The sequence below is a fragment of the Nicotiana sylvestris genome, chromosome 5 (assembly GCF_000393655.2).
Source record: "Nicotiana sylvestris chromosome 5, ASM39365v2, whole genome shotgun sequence".
Lineage (NCBI taxonomy): Eukaryota > Viridiplantae > Streptophyta > Magnoliopsida > Solanales > Solanaceae > Nicotiana > Nicotiana sylvestris.
Genome location: NC_091061.1, coordinates 141990980 through 142008653, shown reverse-complemented (window position 1 = coordinate 142008653; position 17674 = coordinate 141990980). Strand labels below are relative to the sequence as shown.

Below are 17674 nucleotides of genomic sequence, written 5' to 3'. Positions count from 1 at the left end.
TATTATGCTGGAGTTCCAGCATACTTGTGCTGGAACTCCAGTATAATATGCTGGTGTATTTTTCGGATTTTGAACAATGTTTTCGCTCAGATTTATCTTTACATGAAAAGTGGCTAAATTTCAATTACTTTTGAAACTGGACTATTTTTGAACGACCAGTTGTAAATCTAGCTATTTTTTAATTTCTCCCGGGATTAAGAGGATCCACAGTATTGAGTTACAGCAGAAAAGGCTTTAAAGCTAGTTTGAATCTTACATCAATAAGTGCTTTGTGGTATTGGGGAAAAAGGAAAAAGAAGAAAAAAAGATGAGCAATAATAGAATAATGCGAAAGAAGCAAATATGTCAATTAGACATTAATTTTAACCAACAAAAAAAAAAATGAGCAGCCAATATTGTGTTTAAAAAAACACAACAGAAATTCTCACCCAAATAACATAAAAGAATAATTGGCTTGTTTCACTGATTTGCATGATTTTAACACATTAAGACCTGAAGATAATAATTAAAAATCTTCCGAGTAACAAAATCTCACTTGGGCACATTCTGACAAAAGATGCTACTTCTTGTTGCTAATTTGTATAGTAATTCCATGGACAGCTTAGCTCTTTACCTCTATGAATATTTTCTAGCAGAGTCAACATTCTGCAGACCGCCATTAGTGAGTAGTAACTAAATTCTATATATCCATAACATGCAGCTAGTTGCAAGAAAGTATAGAAGCTAATCCTGCTTTGAGGCTGCATTATCAGGACGATTTTGTGCAAGGTATCGCTTTGTCCTCTCAAGAACACCAAAGAATATTGATCCGCCAATGCCTATCCACAGCACTCTTGGCCCGATGCCCTATAATAAAATTGAATTCCAAACAAACAGAGGTCAACAATTATGTGTCAGATATCAACTAATGAGTTTAGATCAAAACGTACACATTCATAGTTATTGCACGTCACAAAACAAAGAAACTCAATACACTTGGGAGAAATGTGGGAAGTTCCTTGTGTCGGTCCTTAGCAGCTTCTATTTGATGGAATATTTAGGATGATGCATCTAAAATATAATGTTAAGAGAAGATGGACAAAAGTACATAATTTTTATTTATATGCAGGGAACAATGAGGAAAATGCGTGGTATCAGCTTACGACTATATTAAGGTCCCATCAAAATTAAGACTGGTTATGCAGCATGGAGCAATCAAACCAACTAGTAATCAGGAAAGTAAAGGACAAGAAGTCAGTGATCTCTTTTAAGTTTTTATACCCCTCGTAGTCCCGAGAAAGAAAATGGGGAAAAGGGGCGGCAGGGATGCTAAGCTCTTTCATCATCCATTTGATTTTTCCATAAAGGAGACAAATCAACAAACCAAGAAAATAAGCAGTCTCCAGGATAAAAGAACCCAGATTTGGGTCCTAGTACTGCAGTCTAAAAGGAATTGTGGGATCCCTCTACCTTTAGAAGTGCTGGAGCTCCTTCTTCTGCAACAATAGTCCTCACACAATCAACGATGCCTTTGTATTGGTTGGCAGAACCCTGCACAGGAACAAGACTAGAGTTTTCACATTACCTATATTAAATGGAAAGTAATCTTGCAATTCATGGAAGTCTCATTTTATTATAGCCATGCATGCATGGGATGAAGAAATTAGGAGACACAGATTGTTTGACTACCACGTGAAGAAAGTACCTGAACCATTAATCTCGTCTTAATGACATCAAGAGGGGTAGTTATAGCTCCAGTTAGAGCACCTGCAAAAAGTAGAGGTAACATGAGAAGTTATAATCGTAGACGGGCTAAACCTAAACATTAGGAATTTCAGTTATTCACATTCCTTAAACAACAGTAACTTAGTCATATAATCATGCCAAATTATCGCTCAGTACTGCATATTCATTCACTGAAATGGCGATTTTACAATATTTTCTTCATGACTTAAAAAACACTTTGCTGCATAAGTTTTAAGAGGTTTCATAAATGGCAATTATTTTTTATAAGTAATGAGAAGATTTCATTGATGTGTTCCAGCAATATTGCTGGTAGGGCAATGTATTATTGCAAGATCTTTTGAGGAGATTTGAGATTGGCCCAAAAGATTTTCAAATTGCTGGTTCATTCTACCGACTCTTCAAGAGTAAGATTGAGAACCCTGCAATTCAGTTTTCTACTTTTCACAATTCATAGGACCTGAATTTACAGAACTTCAAGCCAAAGGCAAAAGCACCAATTTATTAACCCAAATTAGGAATAGTCAAAATCATAGGGATCATTTTGTGGTCCAGTCAGTTATGGGTGAACTTTGACTCACACAAAAACCAATGCAATTGTGCAATGTAAAAATTTGTCTGCCTAAGCCTACATTTCTTGATACTGCAGGCTTACAGGAAAGAGCCAGTGACACTCTCTACACAGCAGCTGAATCCTCAACTTAAATATTATAAATGAAAGCCAACATGCCATAATCAGAGAACTACAAATGAATGGACATGTAATAGGGCTTTGAAGGTGGATTACCAGCAAAGGCACCAATAACAGCATTCTCTGGATCATTCAAGTCCCTTTTTGCCTGGTACGAAGCACATAAAGCAGCTTTGATATTAGTAGTAATTTCAGAGACTAGTGCTGTATCTTTCTCCATCAAACAGAAAATACTTAATCGTCTCCATCTTTGATGGCAAGTCGAAAAGCAAAATCAGCAATGTAACGTTCCTCATGTTTCTTAGTTCAAGAATATTCCGTGAACTTTTGATGCTAATGAGTGAGAAGTCAAGCAAGCAAGGAGAAAGACAAGAAGAAACGAGCTCATAGAATTTCTACTTAAATTTTGAATACACCAGTTTAAGCAAAATCTTTTCTTATTCTCTTTAGCTAGTACATCAAAATTTAGACTACATGCAACTGAAGCTCTATCACACATATGTAGCCAACAGCGAAATGGGTAAGTTTTCTATGATATTAATGAGAAGTTGCACTCAACATCTTGGAAAGCAGGATACTTACTGCCAGCTTATAACCTATCCGCAGCTGCTCATAGATACAAAACTGGATGGCGTCAAATGGCAAATCTCGAAGTAGAAATGACCCATATCCCTACAAAAGTCCCCACATTACGATGAAATAAACCAAAATTATATCTATCACGTTGCTGGACCCAACTATCATTTGCAAAAAAAAAAAAAAAAACTGAACCAGTTCTACCCGAAAACTGTTTTGAAATACAATGGACAAATAGTGCTGAAATTATGGACAAGATATGTGACATTTAAAGAACTAGCGTACCGCATAAAGACCTTTAAAACCTTCCTTAGAAACAATTAGGCGAACAGCATCAGGAGCCGAAGCAAATTGCCTAGTCTGCATCCGCTGTTTAATGACCTGTAGTCTCAAGAAACCAAATGCAATCAATAGATTTACAAAGGGGGTATCCTAAACGAGCAAAATCAAAAAAAAAAGATAAGAAAAGGAGAATCCTGATATTCAGGAAAGTGAGAATCTCAAAACTATTCATTCACCTCAGTTGGAACACGAACGAAAGAAGCAGCAATGCCTCCTAAAGCACCAGCAGTCTGCATGAAGTTTGGCAGATTTTATTAAGAAACAGAAACCACATGTTGCAAGAGTAAAATGCATGCTTCAGATGTCAACCACTGAGATATAAAAGCAACTCTGTTTTTTTTCCTTTTTGTGAAAACTTATATTCAAAATACTAAGAGAATGTATAGGCATAACTTGAAGAATAGTGACCTGAGAAAAATAACTTCGTGAGGATTCCAGATAGAGTTATCATATTTTATGAGGTGAGCATGTAATCAGTAACCAGGACTAGTGTGTGCTTGACAGACTGCAAGATTTGCATCATGTTAATTTTTCTTATTTCAATGTTCTACGTTTCTGCTAGCCAGTTACCTGAGTGTCATAATGTATCATCTCGTCTAATATACCGATATTTTGTTCCTTTTAAGTCATCAAAATCTTCTCCATGTGGCACCTCTTTCCTTTTCCGTGGGGAACAAATGACCAGGGAATAGCATATGCCATCAAACACTCTCTAGAAAAGTTTTAAAAATGACTTCTAGTCACAGAAGTTCTATTAATGAATTTGGTGTATGTCATGTCACAAACTAGAAAACAAGACCAAATGCAATCATGACAGTTGGAGGATAAATATTCTCACAAGATGGGCCACAGCACTAAGATTTTCGGGAAGCATCTTCAATAACTTTTGCTTTGCCGGTTCATATACACCAACAAAAATGGCAGAAGCCCTGCATAAGAGAACAGGATCAATAGAGATCACTACTAAATGTCCTCAGGTAAGAAACCATACAAGAAAATAGGACTGTTCACCTCAGGAAATGAAAGCAAGTTAGGTTTGGAAAAAGGAATTTCATTTGCATCAGGCTGACAGCAGTTCAGGTGTAAACAGTTCTATGCTATTACACGGTATTTCTTTAGTAAACTTACGGTAGGACTCCAGCAAGATTTCCAGCAAGCCCAGAATACAACCCTTTCAAGGCTATTTGTCCTCCACCACGAGCTGCCTGCACAGGGAGACAGCTTAATAACAGTTTTAGTCAAATCCGAGACACCCTATCTAGTAAACATATCACTTGTTTCCTTGAGCTGGATATCTAAAATACCTGCTGTTCTAGATGACATGCAAATGCTAGAACTGAAGAAAGAATTCAAGATGAACCAGAGATAATGTAAATTAAAATGAAAAAAAGGCCTGCATAGTGACTATTTTAATAGCAGAAAACCTGAATACGAGTAAGAACAAACCATGAAAAGCAGTGCTCAGCTGTATAAAAATGCTACGTCAGGGAGACCATGCAACAGAACATGACTATGAATACTTCAAAAGTTTATTCTGTCAAAATTATCTATCTACTTCTCTTTTATCCAGCCTGTCAACATAAGGAGCTAATAGTCTCGACAATCTTAAAGCTAATTATGAAGCTACTAAGGACACCATTCTAGCATAGTAGCATTGCATACATAATTGACATTGACTTGTGATTATAAACAGGGATATTTAATAGATGACTTTCCTGCAGTCGTGTTTTTATTGTATCAATGGGATATAAAACTGTTTCAACGACAACGCCTGCTGTCCCTCCTGCTATGACACCCTCTGCACAAAAATGACCAAGATTAGAAGCGCCAACCCTCAACCAAAAAACAAAACAAAAAAGATTTTTGTCCTATAATAGTTTTGATTACTAGAAAATAGAAATTTCTTCTTGTTAGAAGTTAGGGACTCTATTTCTTTACTTTTCATACCCACACCCCAGGAAGAGTATTACTAGTCTGAAATAATGATGATGCATCATAAGTTTGTGAGCACCAAGTTGCTCCAGAGACTTATTCTGTATTTTGATAGGTTTATAACTTGAACCTTTCTTGATTGGTGGGTTTATCACTTGAATTTTCAGATGAAATCAAGAACATCTCTTTCGAGTGATTAAACAATTACATTTCAAATAACTTTTAAGGTGTGACTGTTCAATTCCCTGAACCTCAAGTATTGAAGCAACTTTTGGTAAAGAAGAATCAAAGCACAAATGAAGGGACAGTTGAGAAAGCAGGATGATGTAATTCCTATGTTGTACCGTGAAAGAAATGGTCTTTATGTGTCTTCCTTCATTCCTTCTCTTTTTCCCTCGTTGTTAGGGTGTGTTTTGTTGGGTTTGGAAGTTGTTTGTGGCAATTTGGGTGTAGTCGTTAATTTGGTAACGTTTAAAAGAATATACTCAGCTTTAGAACATGTAACAACATATATCCTTTAAGCATTTGTACTTGATAAATTTTTACTGCTTGAGTGTCCTAAACGCTTTTTGGTTATTCTTTTGAAAATACAATCTTTCATCTTTCATTTGTAACACAGAACAAAGGCAAGATTCCAGAACTCCATCTATACATATACTTTTAACACTTCCTCATAAATATCGAATGTCACTATTGCTTTACTAGTTCACATTCAATTGGGGGAAAAAAGACAGAGAGAGTGATATTATATGACAAGCGTGCAACAATTTCGTCATGTTATTACTATAATTTCAGCAGACATGCCAAATAGTATACGTAAGAAATCAAATGGTTTCTCTTCTCCGCTGTTGACTGATGCGAAGAAATTTTTTGGTACCATCTGAAGGTTATCCATTTTTCTACCAGATGCATCTGCAAAATCAGACCACCTCATCAAGAAAGAACAGGGAAACATACAAGATAAATAATCAATATAAATCTACATCCTAATATGACGTAATGCATGGGTAATCTTTTCTCTCTTTTTGAATAACAATCTTCATATCACTAAGATAAACCATATTTGATTGAGAAACCTTTAGCTTCTTCTTAAGTATATCATGTCGAAGAGACAAGAACATTCTAATAACTGAATAGGTGACATGCCAAACCATCTTGCTACCTCTCCATTTCATGCTTGTTTTGTGCAGATTGGTATCCAAGACATCAGCTAAAGAATAGTTAGCTAATCTCATTCGACAATTATAGTTGAATGTACTCGATATTGATGAAAAGAAACATTTGTTATTTCAAAAAGGAACACTGCTAAATCTATTGAGCGTTAATGCTTTGAGCCAAAAAGCTAAACCTATCATTACGCTAAAAGAATTGCTTAATTAAATGTATTTCCTGAAGGAAAAAGTTTTCCTTGATGTAACTAACAGAAATATTTCACAATTATCACTAGTAGCCTTTTTCAGTTCGGAACCAACACGTAGTAGCACATATTGGTGATCAGATATGTATGTTGAAATACTTGCACTTATTAAAATTGTCAAATTAAAATATCAACAGTTTTTTCATCAAAAAAAAATATCAACAGTTATCCAACTTCAAGTCATATTAGTACGAAAATCACCAACTCCAGTAAATATTAAATCCAGTAATTGAGAGTGTTTAGTAACCTTAGTCTAAGTATCCAGATCTCCTATATTCAAGAACTAGAATCCCCTAAAAACATATGAACTTCATTCATCACTCTTTGCCACAAAGGGTACCAGCGTAAACCCTACACCCCCATATCTTCGGGCGGATATGTTGATTCGCTTATATTAGTTCTTTTATTTTATTTAATGATGGTAGTGTCTGGGCATCTTGTGCGCACTTCGATTATTTCACTGGATACCCGGTACCTCCCACCAACATAGGTACCAGATATCTCTGCTTACACCAAGGCTTAGGCAAAGGATAAGAACAAGGATTTGAAACTGATACCTCATGGGTCTCCTTCCACTTTGTTGACCACTAGGCCAATTAACTTATATCAGTTACTATTTCGATTTCCAAACATGAGTATACCTGCACCCACACTAATACCAATGCATCCTCTTCTCCAGAAGTAAAATCTGCTTCCATCATCACTCAAAGTCTCAAACCAAAAATATATCATCACATTAATCCAAGCATTAAATTGGAATTCATTATAACCCCACCCCCCCCCACCCCCACCCCCACACACACACAGAGACACACCCAACACCAAATTAACATATATATCATAAAATGCCAGTTTATAAAGGATTCAACACCATTTCCATTAGTAAACACAATTAGACTGCCATTACTACTACATTGAATCACAGTCCACTGTGTTAAGTTCCATACATAATAACAGCCCAAGAAAAATGGGCAAAATCAGAAAGAGTGAAAGATGCAAATTTTACAACTTTCAGTAAAAACTGGAGAGTTGTGAATTACCTGAGGCTGCAAAAGAATTCTTTGTATCCAAAGCTAATGCAAAAGGTCCCATTTTGAAGCTTTAATTCTTCCCTCTTCTCCCATACACATAAACAACAGAAATTTGAGAACTTTTATCATACAATTTTCAAAATTTGGGGGGGGGGGGGGGGGGAGACCACAAAAAGAAAAATAGTCGAGAAATTCAAAAATATTAATGGGGTTGGGTTAAAATTACCAGTTCTTGGGAAGTTGGAAGTGAGAGGCAGCAGAGAGTTAGCTTCTGCTTCTTGAAAACCGTTGCTATCTATATTACATGTCAGAACTCACCGAAGTACAGACGTTTCTGCATGTGGGTACAATATCTACGAAGCAATATCGTTAATTCTCTTTAAGAAAAATGCTGTTTGGTTTTCACAAGCAAACTTTGTATGTGTTACCATTTAAGACTAACGTTACGTATTGCAATAAATAAATAGGAGTGTAACTATGTATTAATTTCTTTTTTCATAAAAAAAATAAAAAATAAAAAAGGGTGAAATTTTTGGCCATGTGCTTCGTTTAATAGTTTTCTCTAACTTACAAAGTTGTGGTAGAACGGATAGGATTCTTTCCTCCTTAATCAGGTTCGATTGAAAAAAATTATTTTAATGGATCTTACGTCGCGCGAATTCGGATTAATCAAGCCTCTCAGATACGTGGTGAAAACAAAAAATAAAGATAATTTTTGGACGAATTTTCAAAAATTTGGAGAAAGAAAAATAAAGCTTTTAAAAAACATGAAAACAGCTTGTAGATAAAATATTTGTCTTGCAAATAAGTTGAAGGTCTTTTTTCACATCAGATAATAAAATACATGAAAATAAGTATTTTTAGCCTTCATTTTCCTTTTTATCCCTTAAAAAATAAATGCATAAAAAAAGCAACAATTTTTGTCTTGCTAAAAAAGAAATACAATACAGAGAAATTAAATTCTAACGAACAAAATCATAAACTCCTCTCTTCCATAATTTCAAAAGTTGTAGGAAACCAAAGAAAAAGAAAAGAAATAAAAAGTAATGCTTGTCCGCTTTACTCTCTCCTTGATATTAGCTCATGCATCCATATTTTCTCTTATCTTCAAAGCTTTGAATAAAACTATCTCAACTTTATTCATTCTCATTTCTCCCTTCAAACCATCTCCTTCCCATTTCATCATTTTCTTAACATCCCCTATACTTTAATTATTTTTTTATATAACTATTTGGTGCATAATTATATCAGAATTATAAGCACTGAATATAATCTACCTATAGCGGCTAGTCAGCACTAGCAATGGCTCATATTAAGATGTTGATATGGGTATGTTGCTTGGCGCTATCGACTAGTTTTGCCAATGGTCTTGGTGTCAATTGGGGTACACAAGCTGCACAAACTTTGCACCCTACAACAATTGTACAAATGCTCAAGGATAATAAGATTGATAAGATCAAATTATTTGATTCTGATCATTGGACTGTTAAGTACTTTGCTGGTACTGGTATTGAGGTTATGCTTGGAATTCCAAATAATCAGTTGGGAAAATTTGCGGATGATTATGACTTTGCCAAGGATTGGGTGAAAAATAATGTCAGCATACATTTGTATGATGGAGGTGTTAATATTAAGTAAGAACCCTTTTTCTATCTTTTCATTCTTCTTTTATCTCATTATTCACGAAAAATATTAAAATAACTCTATGCTCCTTGTTATTTGTTGTTTAAAATTCAATACCAACATTAATTATAAGGGTTATTTGACTAAATTACTTATTATCTCTTCTCAAATAGTTTTTGCTGAACATTACTAAGACGCTTTACTAAATTATATAGATCATTTACTCGAGCAAGGGTCTTTATTTCCTAAAGCGACAATTATATTTTGGACCAAATTTGTTTAGCTAAGACAGAAAATATTAAGGTTTCCATTATCGGAAATGAACTATTTTATTGTAGAGTTTAACTTCTAAATGCTGGTAAAAGAATTTTTACCCGATCAAATCTCTTAAAAGATAACTACATGTAATTAATTGTTCATAATAAGTTGGATTAGTAACAAAAAAAATGGGTTAGGTAACCTAACAACAAATTAAAATACGCTGATAAAGTAGAGAAAGATTTTTGCATTATTAATGTGTGTAAGTTAAATCCTTTATTGTACTGTTATTTTATAGCAATTACTTTGAATAATGAATATTATTTATATGGATTGACTATAACTTGTTAATGTTTCAAAGGTACGTTGCTGTTGGAAATGAACCATTCTTGAAATCATACAATAGTTCATTCATGAAATCAACATTTCCAGCGTTACAAAATGTTCAAAAAGCTCTCAATTCTGCTGGACTTGGAGACAAAATCAAAGCTACAATCCCACAAAATGCCGATGTTTATGAATCTGGTAATTCAGGTCCATCACAGGGCGATTTTCGATCAGATATTAGAGACTTAATGCAGAAAATCTGTCGATTTTTCAAGGACAACAATGCTCCGTTCCTCGTAAATATATACCCTTTTCTTAGTCTTCACGAGAACAAAAATTTCCCTATAGAATTTGCATTTTTCGATGATAAAGCCAAGCTTGTACGTGACAATGGAATATCGTACACTAACATGTTTGATGCCAATTTAGATACTTTAGTTGTATCATTAAAAAAAGCTGGTTCTCCGGGTGTAAAGGTGATTATTGGAGAAATTGGTTGGCCAACAGATGGAGATTTATATGCAAATGTTACATTGGCCAAAAAATTCTATAGTGGATTTTTCAAGAAAATGGCTTCAAAGAAAGGAACTCCACTTTACCCTGGATATATTGAGTATTATCTCTTTAGTTTAACAGATGAGAATCAAAAGAGTATTGCACCTGGAAGTTTTGAACGACATTGGGGTGTTTTTAAATATGATGGACAACCTAAGTTTCCAATGGATTTCACAGGACAAGGACATGAGTCAATGCCTGTTGGTGCAAAGAACATCAAATATTTGGAGAACAAATGGTGTGTTTTGAACAAATATGCTGAAGATATAGGTAAACTTTGAACTTCTAGTACTTTCTTTTTTGCTTAAATTTTATTTTATATGATATTCGATTAAGATGAGCTTAAATGAAGCGACATGAGCAATGCTTATAATTAATATAACTAGGCAAAAATGGGCTAGATTGGTCGAGTAACGATATTAGAGCATGATGAACTTAAACGAAGCAACATGAGTAGTGATGAATGGGGAATCTTAGCAGCTCAGTTGGTTGTCTACCTGAACTTTCACCTTGTTGGTTAGGGTTCGATTCCCCATCTTATAATCCCCTACCCCATTATAAAAAATACAAAAAGATTAGAGATGGCAAATGAACAGGTTGAGTCAAACTTAGACAGCCCAACTCACTTGATCAAGATGTGTCAAATAATATATCATAACATAACATGTCCAACATAACTCAACCTTCCTTCCTTTTCTATTTTTCTTTTGCACCAAGAAAAATGAAAGCTAGTATTTTTCTTAAAATATTAGCTAAGTTCTTTCCAAATTTACATAATTTTCAACCTCCAAATTTGTTTTGGTATGTTTGGTGTATGAATTGTATTTTGATACATCAGGTTATACTATTGACACTTTTGATCCAATAATTTGATGGATCATTTTAGGTTCAATCTGTTGGATCGAGTCAACAAACGGATAATAATTCAGTTTGTTAAATTTGGCGGGTTAGGAAGGGTACCAAGAAATAGATTAACTTTGTCACTTTTAAGTATAACCGACTCTTATATATTGAGGCGTCGTTGTTATTATTGATCAGGTAAACTACCTTCGAGCGTACAATATGCTTGCTCTAGGTCTGATTGCACGGCATTGTCTTATGGAGGATCATGCAACAAGTTGGATGCAGATGGAAATGTTTCTTATGCATTCAACATGTATTATCAAATGAACAACCAAGATGTGGAATCTTGTGTATTTGATGGATTGGCACAGATTGTAGAGAAAAATGCTTCAACTGGTTCATGCCTATTCCCAATTGGTTTAGAGAGTGCTGGAGTTAGAATTGGTTTGGATGCAATGCTTCACATTCTTGCTGGTTTCTTCATCTTTTTGGCAATTCTAGTCTAGGCTAGAAAATTAATTGACAAGTTAATTTGCTTTTGAATTTCATGTATATATCAGCCACACATGTTTGGTTGAATAAATAACAGAAGTACTAATTAATATTTACTCTGTTGAAACTTAGATGTCTCATTTTGTATGGATACAAATTGTTATAAGATAATGAAGTTTTGCTGTACAGAATGAAAAAAGAAGTTTTGCAGTATTTTAGATGAGGAGTTCAACTTTTACTCTGTTAATATTGCTAAAAGTTTGCATATTACTAAATTACCTAAAATATAATTGTTGATCCGTAAAAAGAGTGACTAATAACTTGAAAACAAAGCAAATTATATAATATGTAATAACTAGAGATGTACATTGATCGAGTTGGTTCAATTTTTATTAAAACCAAACCAAATCAACTATATCGATTTTGGATTGGTTCGATTTTATCGGGTTTTTCAGGTTTTTTTCGTTACATGAATATTATTTCATTATTACTTTGTTAAAGTTATAGATAAAGTATTGATAAGTGAATATATGTTTAGTAAAAATTTAAAAACTAACAAACACGTGATCTATTAAAATATTCTTATGGGGATTTTTTTTGTAACACATGATAGTTATTTTCTTAGTCATCTAACAATAATTTTTCATTGATGTACGCTTTCAAAGTTAAACGAATTTAATAATTAAACACAAAAACGATATGATACCTAAATAATGAGATGTTCTATTTAATTATAAATCATCGAAATATCATTTTAAATTCAAAAAAGATATAAAAATTTAATAAATCTTGACATATGAATATGGAAGAATAAAGAGATTGATGCATTTTAATAACACTTGATAAGAAAGTGATGGTACAATCCATTATTTAAAATAAATAAAAATGAATATACTACATAGTTCTATTAAATATTACATCCCATTAGAGGATTCCAAATAGTTCTAGATATTTTTTAAAGAAAATTCTATATAAAATCTTAAAGTATATTTAAAAATTATATATTTATATATTTGTTTACCTCTAAAATCTGAGTAACAATTAAATTTATATTGGGGTCTTAAAGATATGTGATTTAGTTCAATACTAACTGATAATCAAGAAATCAAACGTATAAATCAAAGAAGTAAGTTTAATCAAACCAGTGTGCAAGCAAGTCTTGACTTCAAGCTAAGGTGACCTCGAGGTAGGTCAGTAAGAACAGTAAAGTTAAAGGACAATTCTGATGAGTAATGAGCAAGAGAGTAAAAAAAATGCATATTCGTTTTCCAATGATTGATGGTCTTACAAATGAATGGGCTCTCCTTTATATAATAAGGGAGTCCTTTATAAGGTACATTTCCATTTTTAGTAAGGAATCTTATAGGGACAACTATCTAACCGCCTAGTACAAATTCGTACAAACTCGTACAAACCTATTCCAGAATTTACATCGTGATCTTAGGGACGTTGCGGGAATCTTGCTCTATTTGTTACAAACCCATAATAACATCATCTCGGGGTTGGTCATACTCGGCCTCGGTGCTTATCTTGTACTTCGACCTTCGAGTCTTGTACTCTGTCATCGGGCTTGAACTCGGGCTCGAAGGGACTCTTCGAGCCCATGAAATCGGGCATACCTGATTTCGACCGTATACAGATAGTCCCCGCGTTTCTTAAAGTAAGATGATAAGAAACGATTTGATCCTCGATCCTTCGATGCCTCAATCATGATGTCAATCTCGTGGCGTCAGCGACTGAAGTGATTGAAAGGTCGCGTCTGTATAGTTTCCAAGGCCATTAATTGAGGGCGACTGATAGTCGGCCATTGGCTTCCCCAAACCGTTAAAGCGACCACTATAAATAGGTCAATTTCACAACTTTTACAATCTTTACTTCTCAAAACCTCACTAGCTTCTTCATCTTCTCTAAGTTCATCCTTTCTTCAACTTGTTCTCGCTACAACATCAACTTCCTCTCTTCTTTTAAATTTCTAAACAGCAATGGCTAAAACATCTAAAACCGTTCCTCGGAAAGAAAAAGCCTCCTAGTCATCGCGGTCGGCCGGTGGTAGAACGACGGCGCCACCTCGTATCGAGGAATGCATTCCTGGGCCATGCGAGCTATCTTCCAATTTCAAAATCGATAAGCCTCCATCAGTTCTAGGTTGATGTAAGCCTATGTCCCGATACATCTTCTCGATATCTAAAGTCGATCTCAAGAGGTGAAAGAGGACTGCAATTTGGATAACAAGGAAGTGGTGATTCCTTCCCCAGAGGAGGACATCACTACCCTTGTGAAAGGATACCTAAGTGTGTATACTTATCCTTTTACACTAGGTCCCGTAGATCTGGCACTAGGTCCTGTAGATCCAATCATTCTCGATTTTTGTCACCAGTATCGAGTGACCCTTGGCCAGATCTACCCTTCTTTCTAGCGCATCGTCAATTTGCTTAGGTACTTCTCGGGCAAGGTCAAGGGGATGTCTTTTACACTCGACCACCTGATCAGGCTATACAGCCCTCGCCTCTATCGAGGTGATTTGATAAATCTCCAGCATCGATCCTCGAAGGCGCTATTCTCTAGTATCGATGAGGACAAGGACTGGGGATGGATGAGCCGGTTTGTCCGAATCAAGACCTCCGACTTAATTTCTGCCGAAAGGATGCCATTCCCCTAGGGATGGAACATGAAACGTATGTACAACCCTATCGATGATGTTTTTTACTCTGCCTTCCCTGTTCTTCTTCGATCTAATTCCTTTTCAATGGTGCAACTTCCCCTTGGTTTCCCGGTCCGATTTTGGACCTCGCAGTTTGGGTTCGACAACTGGCCTCCACTTCTTCACACACAGAATGTTGTTGGCGTGATTTGGCCAAGGGTCAGTAGGAAGCTAAAAATCATGGTGAGTTCCCTTGTTCATATATTGACGTTTCTCTGTAAAATACTTATTTTCCCTTTACACAAGCCTCGGAGACACTATTATGAGGTCGCCTCCTCCCGGTGAAGAGGAAATCCCGAAGCCAACCAAGGAGAAGAAAAGGAAAAGGGCTTCGCCAGCAAGTTCTCCGAAGCCCAAGAAAAATAAGGCTCGAAAGCCTAGGGCTGATCCTGCAGCCCTATCTGCAAAAGCGTTCCAACACCTTCGGGATGACGACGAAGAGGGAGAAGATGTCGACTGCTTGTTGGTAGCTTGGAAGAGAGGGAGCACTGAGGCTTCGAAGGTTGACGAACCAACAGTGGCTGGTGCGGTTCAATCTCGAATCGAAGAAATCTTGGAGGGGAGCTCAAGCAGAGTCCCCGAGCTATTGGGTGGTAAAAGCGCTCCTCGCCTTGGAGGACATCTGGCAGGCGAGCCCGAGAAACCTAATTTTGAGGCCCCCCAAAGAGAAGAGAATCTCCCAAGTGAATCACTTGGGATAATTAACATAGATGAATCCCCGCCTGGCCCTGTGTTTTCTAAAGGACAGTTCCGAGATGTTCGGGCCATGAAGACTCCCGACGTGGGGACGACCCATGAAGGGAATGATATTTTTCGGGAATGCTTTGCGGGGGTCGAAGATGGTCCCGACCCATATGCTTCGTTTATCTTTGACGAGGCCAAGCGGCTTCTAAAACAAGTAAGTTTCTGCCCTCAAAATTATGCTTGAGTTTTATTCTTGTTGTTCCAAGTCTAACTTTTTCCTTTTGTGTGAAAGGTTGTAACGCGCTATCGAGAAGCATTTTCCAAATATCGAGCCAAGCTTACTCGATGTGAGGCCGAACTCAAGAAGCTCGTGGAAGAGAGGGACAACCTTAAGATCCTCTATGTTCAAAAAGAGGGGGAGATCAGGGATTTTCGAGCTGAACTGGAGAGGGCTCATCAGGAACAGACTGAGCTCATTAAGCAGGTAATGCAACTTTTGGGAGTTTGTTACGTGTTCATTTGATTTAGTGATTAACACTTTCGACTTTGCAGGCCCAGTAGAAGGGCGAGCTGGTGGAGCAGCTTCGAGAAGAGGTCAAGACAAAAAAGGTCGATACCCTGGGGTGGAAGTAGCATATGGGTCGTCTTGCCTTGGAGAAAGACACGCTTCGGGCCCAGTTGGCTTCGATCAAATGCTAGCTTCAAAATGCAAAGGGGAAAATTTGGCCCGGAGCCGAAAGATTGAGGAGCTCGAAGTTAAATCGGTCGCCGAGCTTGCGAAGGCCAAATCTGAGGCGTAGGCATTTGTGGCCTCTTATCAAGTTGATGCCGAGGCTGCTAACATTCGAGCATAGGAGATCTCCATCGTTGCTGAAGTCAAGGTGATAATCCCAGAGAGAAACTCTTGAGGAAGTGCACGTTCGTGGCTTTGACCACTCAGCTGATATTGAAAAGGCAAAAAACTTTGGAGGATGAGGCTATCGCTTTACTCTCTGATGATGAAGACTCTGCTAGTGGTTCCGAGAGTGGAGGAGATGAGGATGAAGTCCCTGAGGAGGAGGTTCCCGAAGATGCGGCTTCCGGGGATGCGGTTCCCCAAGTAGAATGGCTCTTAGGATTTTGTTTTTTGTTTTTTGTTTTTTGTGTAAGGCCCCTTGGGGGCACTGTAAATACCTTTTATGAATATAAGGAATTACCTTTCTTTTCGTTCCATCTCTGATTTATTTCGAAGTCTGCTTCATTTTTATTTTGTGAAAATTTTTGATGTTATAACTTCAACAATCGAGTGGGCACTAGCTCGAACTCAGAGTAGAACAAACCCTTAGTTTTTTTTAGTAATCAGTGGGCAATCTTTGAACTTATAATAGAATACTTCTTAAGGGTTTTTGATGAATCCTTGAGCTATGCTCAAGTCGATTTGATGCGAGCTTGGGATGATGGGACCCTTAGGTCCGAGTTGAGTGAGAACAAGGTCTCGAACTCTACATGTTTTAGCCCTTAGGTTCTTTTAGGTTGGGCTGATATGGCCTTTGAAAGATGGATATTATTAAAGACTTAGTAAAAATTTCTTTATGCCTTGGCATGCATTTTTTACCCATTGGGTTTTTTGAGGGTTTAGTCTCGATCGGAACCCTTTTGTTTTTTATGCCTTAGTATAAGTTTGTATTTGAATAATTCGATACCCCGTAAGGTTTTTCAAGTGCTGATTTTATCGAAGCCCTTTGATCATTTTGCTGAGGGTAGCCTTTATTAACCGTTTTTCATAGAATTCGAAGGCCTATTTTTATTGCAGGATTCGGACATCTCCGCGCCGCGTTATTTCGGCCGTAGCCTTTAATATGGCCGTAGCCTTCGGGGTGTGTCACTTGGACTTGTTTCCCGATAGCATTTCGAACTTGTTCGAAATATTAGTCCCCGAGTATGATGGTCTTGGCCTGTATGTCGAGGGATGCCTCTTTGAGGTCTTATGAATTCGAGTTTAGACAACACGAATGTGTTGACTATCGATGACAATCCCCGAGTATTCGAGTTGTATTTGTGTTTTGGCCCTTGAGCCGTTTCTCGCTGAATACATAGTAGTAAACTTCCTTGAAACACAAAGTGTTTGATATAGAAAGAATGCTTCTTTGAATAATTCATACATGCGTACATGTTTTTCCATCGGGGCTCGACTATTCTATATGGACACAGACAGTTTAGCCCATTACAAAGTTTTCCTATCGAGGCCCTCTTTGGCATGAAGTATTTTTCTCAAAAATATAGCCTCCGAGGGTGATGCCTTCCAGTATTCGAGGTTGATTGAAAAGAAGCCTTGGATACTGTTGAATTTTTCGTAGGTAGCACATAGTTGTTGCCTCGTTAAAAACCTCGTCGTAAAAACCCATTAGGGATAAAAATCGGACTAAGGGAAAAAAATAGTGAAACGCGTGCTTTAAAACCAAAGATCTTCATGTTAAATAGTTTCCTCGACGCCTCGATCG

At 36.6% G+C, this 17674-nt stretch overlaps 2 protein-coding genes across 3 annotated transcripts; one reads left to right on the top strand and one right to left on the bottom strand.

The window, feature by feature from the left end:
* Positions 1–393: 393 nt before the first annotated feature.
* Positions 394–8092, bottom strand: LOC104239179 (S-adenosylmethionine carrier 1, chloroplastic/mitochondrial). Of its 2 annotated transcripts, none has more exons than XM_070174663.1 (13): positions 7938–8092; positions 7721–7794; positions 6068–6175; positions 5043–5129; positions 4460–4532; positions 4170–4260; positions 3508–3561; positions 3275–3370; positions 2996–3085; positions 2510–2561; positions 1685–1746; positions 1450–1530; positions 394–846 (listed from the first exon to the last, which is right to left on the bottom strand). In XM_070174663.1, the coding sequence occupies exons 2-13, from the start codon at positions 7770–7772 to the stop codon at positions 724–726; spliced, it is 969 nt and encodes a 322-aa protein (XP_070030764.1). In that variant the 5' UTR covers positions 7773–7794; positions 7938–8092; the 3' UTR covers positions 394–723. The 2 variants fall into 2 exon arrangements, with proteins under 2 accessions (XP_070030764.1, XP_070030765.1); XM_070174664.1 differs by having other exon boundaries at positions 6080–6175.
* A 768-nt stretch (positions 8093–8860) lies between these two features.
* On the top strand, positions 8861–12027 carry LOC104239180 (glucan endo-1,3-beta-glucosidase 8-like). The gene is made up of 3 exons (XM_009793743.2): positions 8861–9345; positions 9954–10744; positions 11513–12027. Exons 1-3 carry the CDS (start codon positions 9014–9016, stop codon positions 11821–11823), a joined length of 1434 nt encoding a protein of 477 aa, XP_009792045.1. The 5' UTR covers positions 8861–9013; the 3' UTR covers positions 11824–12027.
* Positions 12028–17674: the final 5647 nt, after the last annotated feature.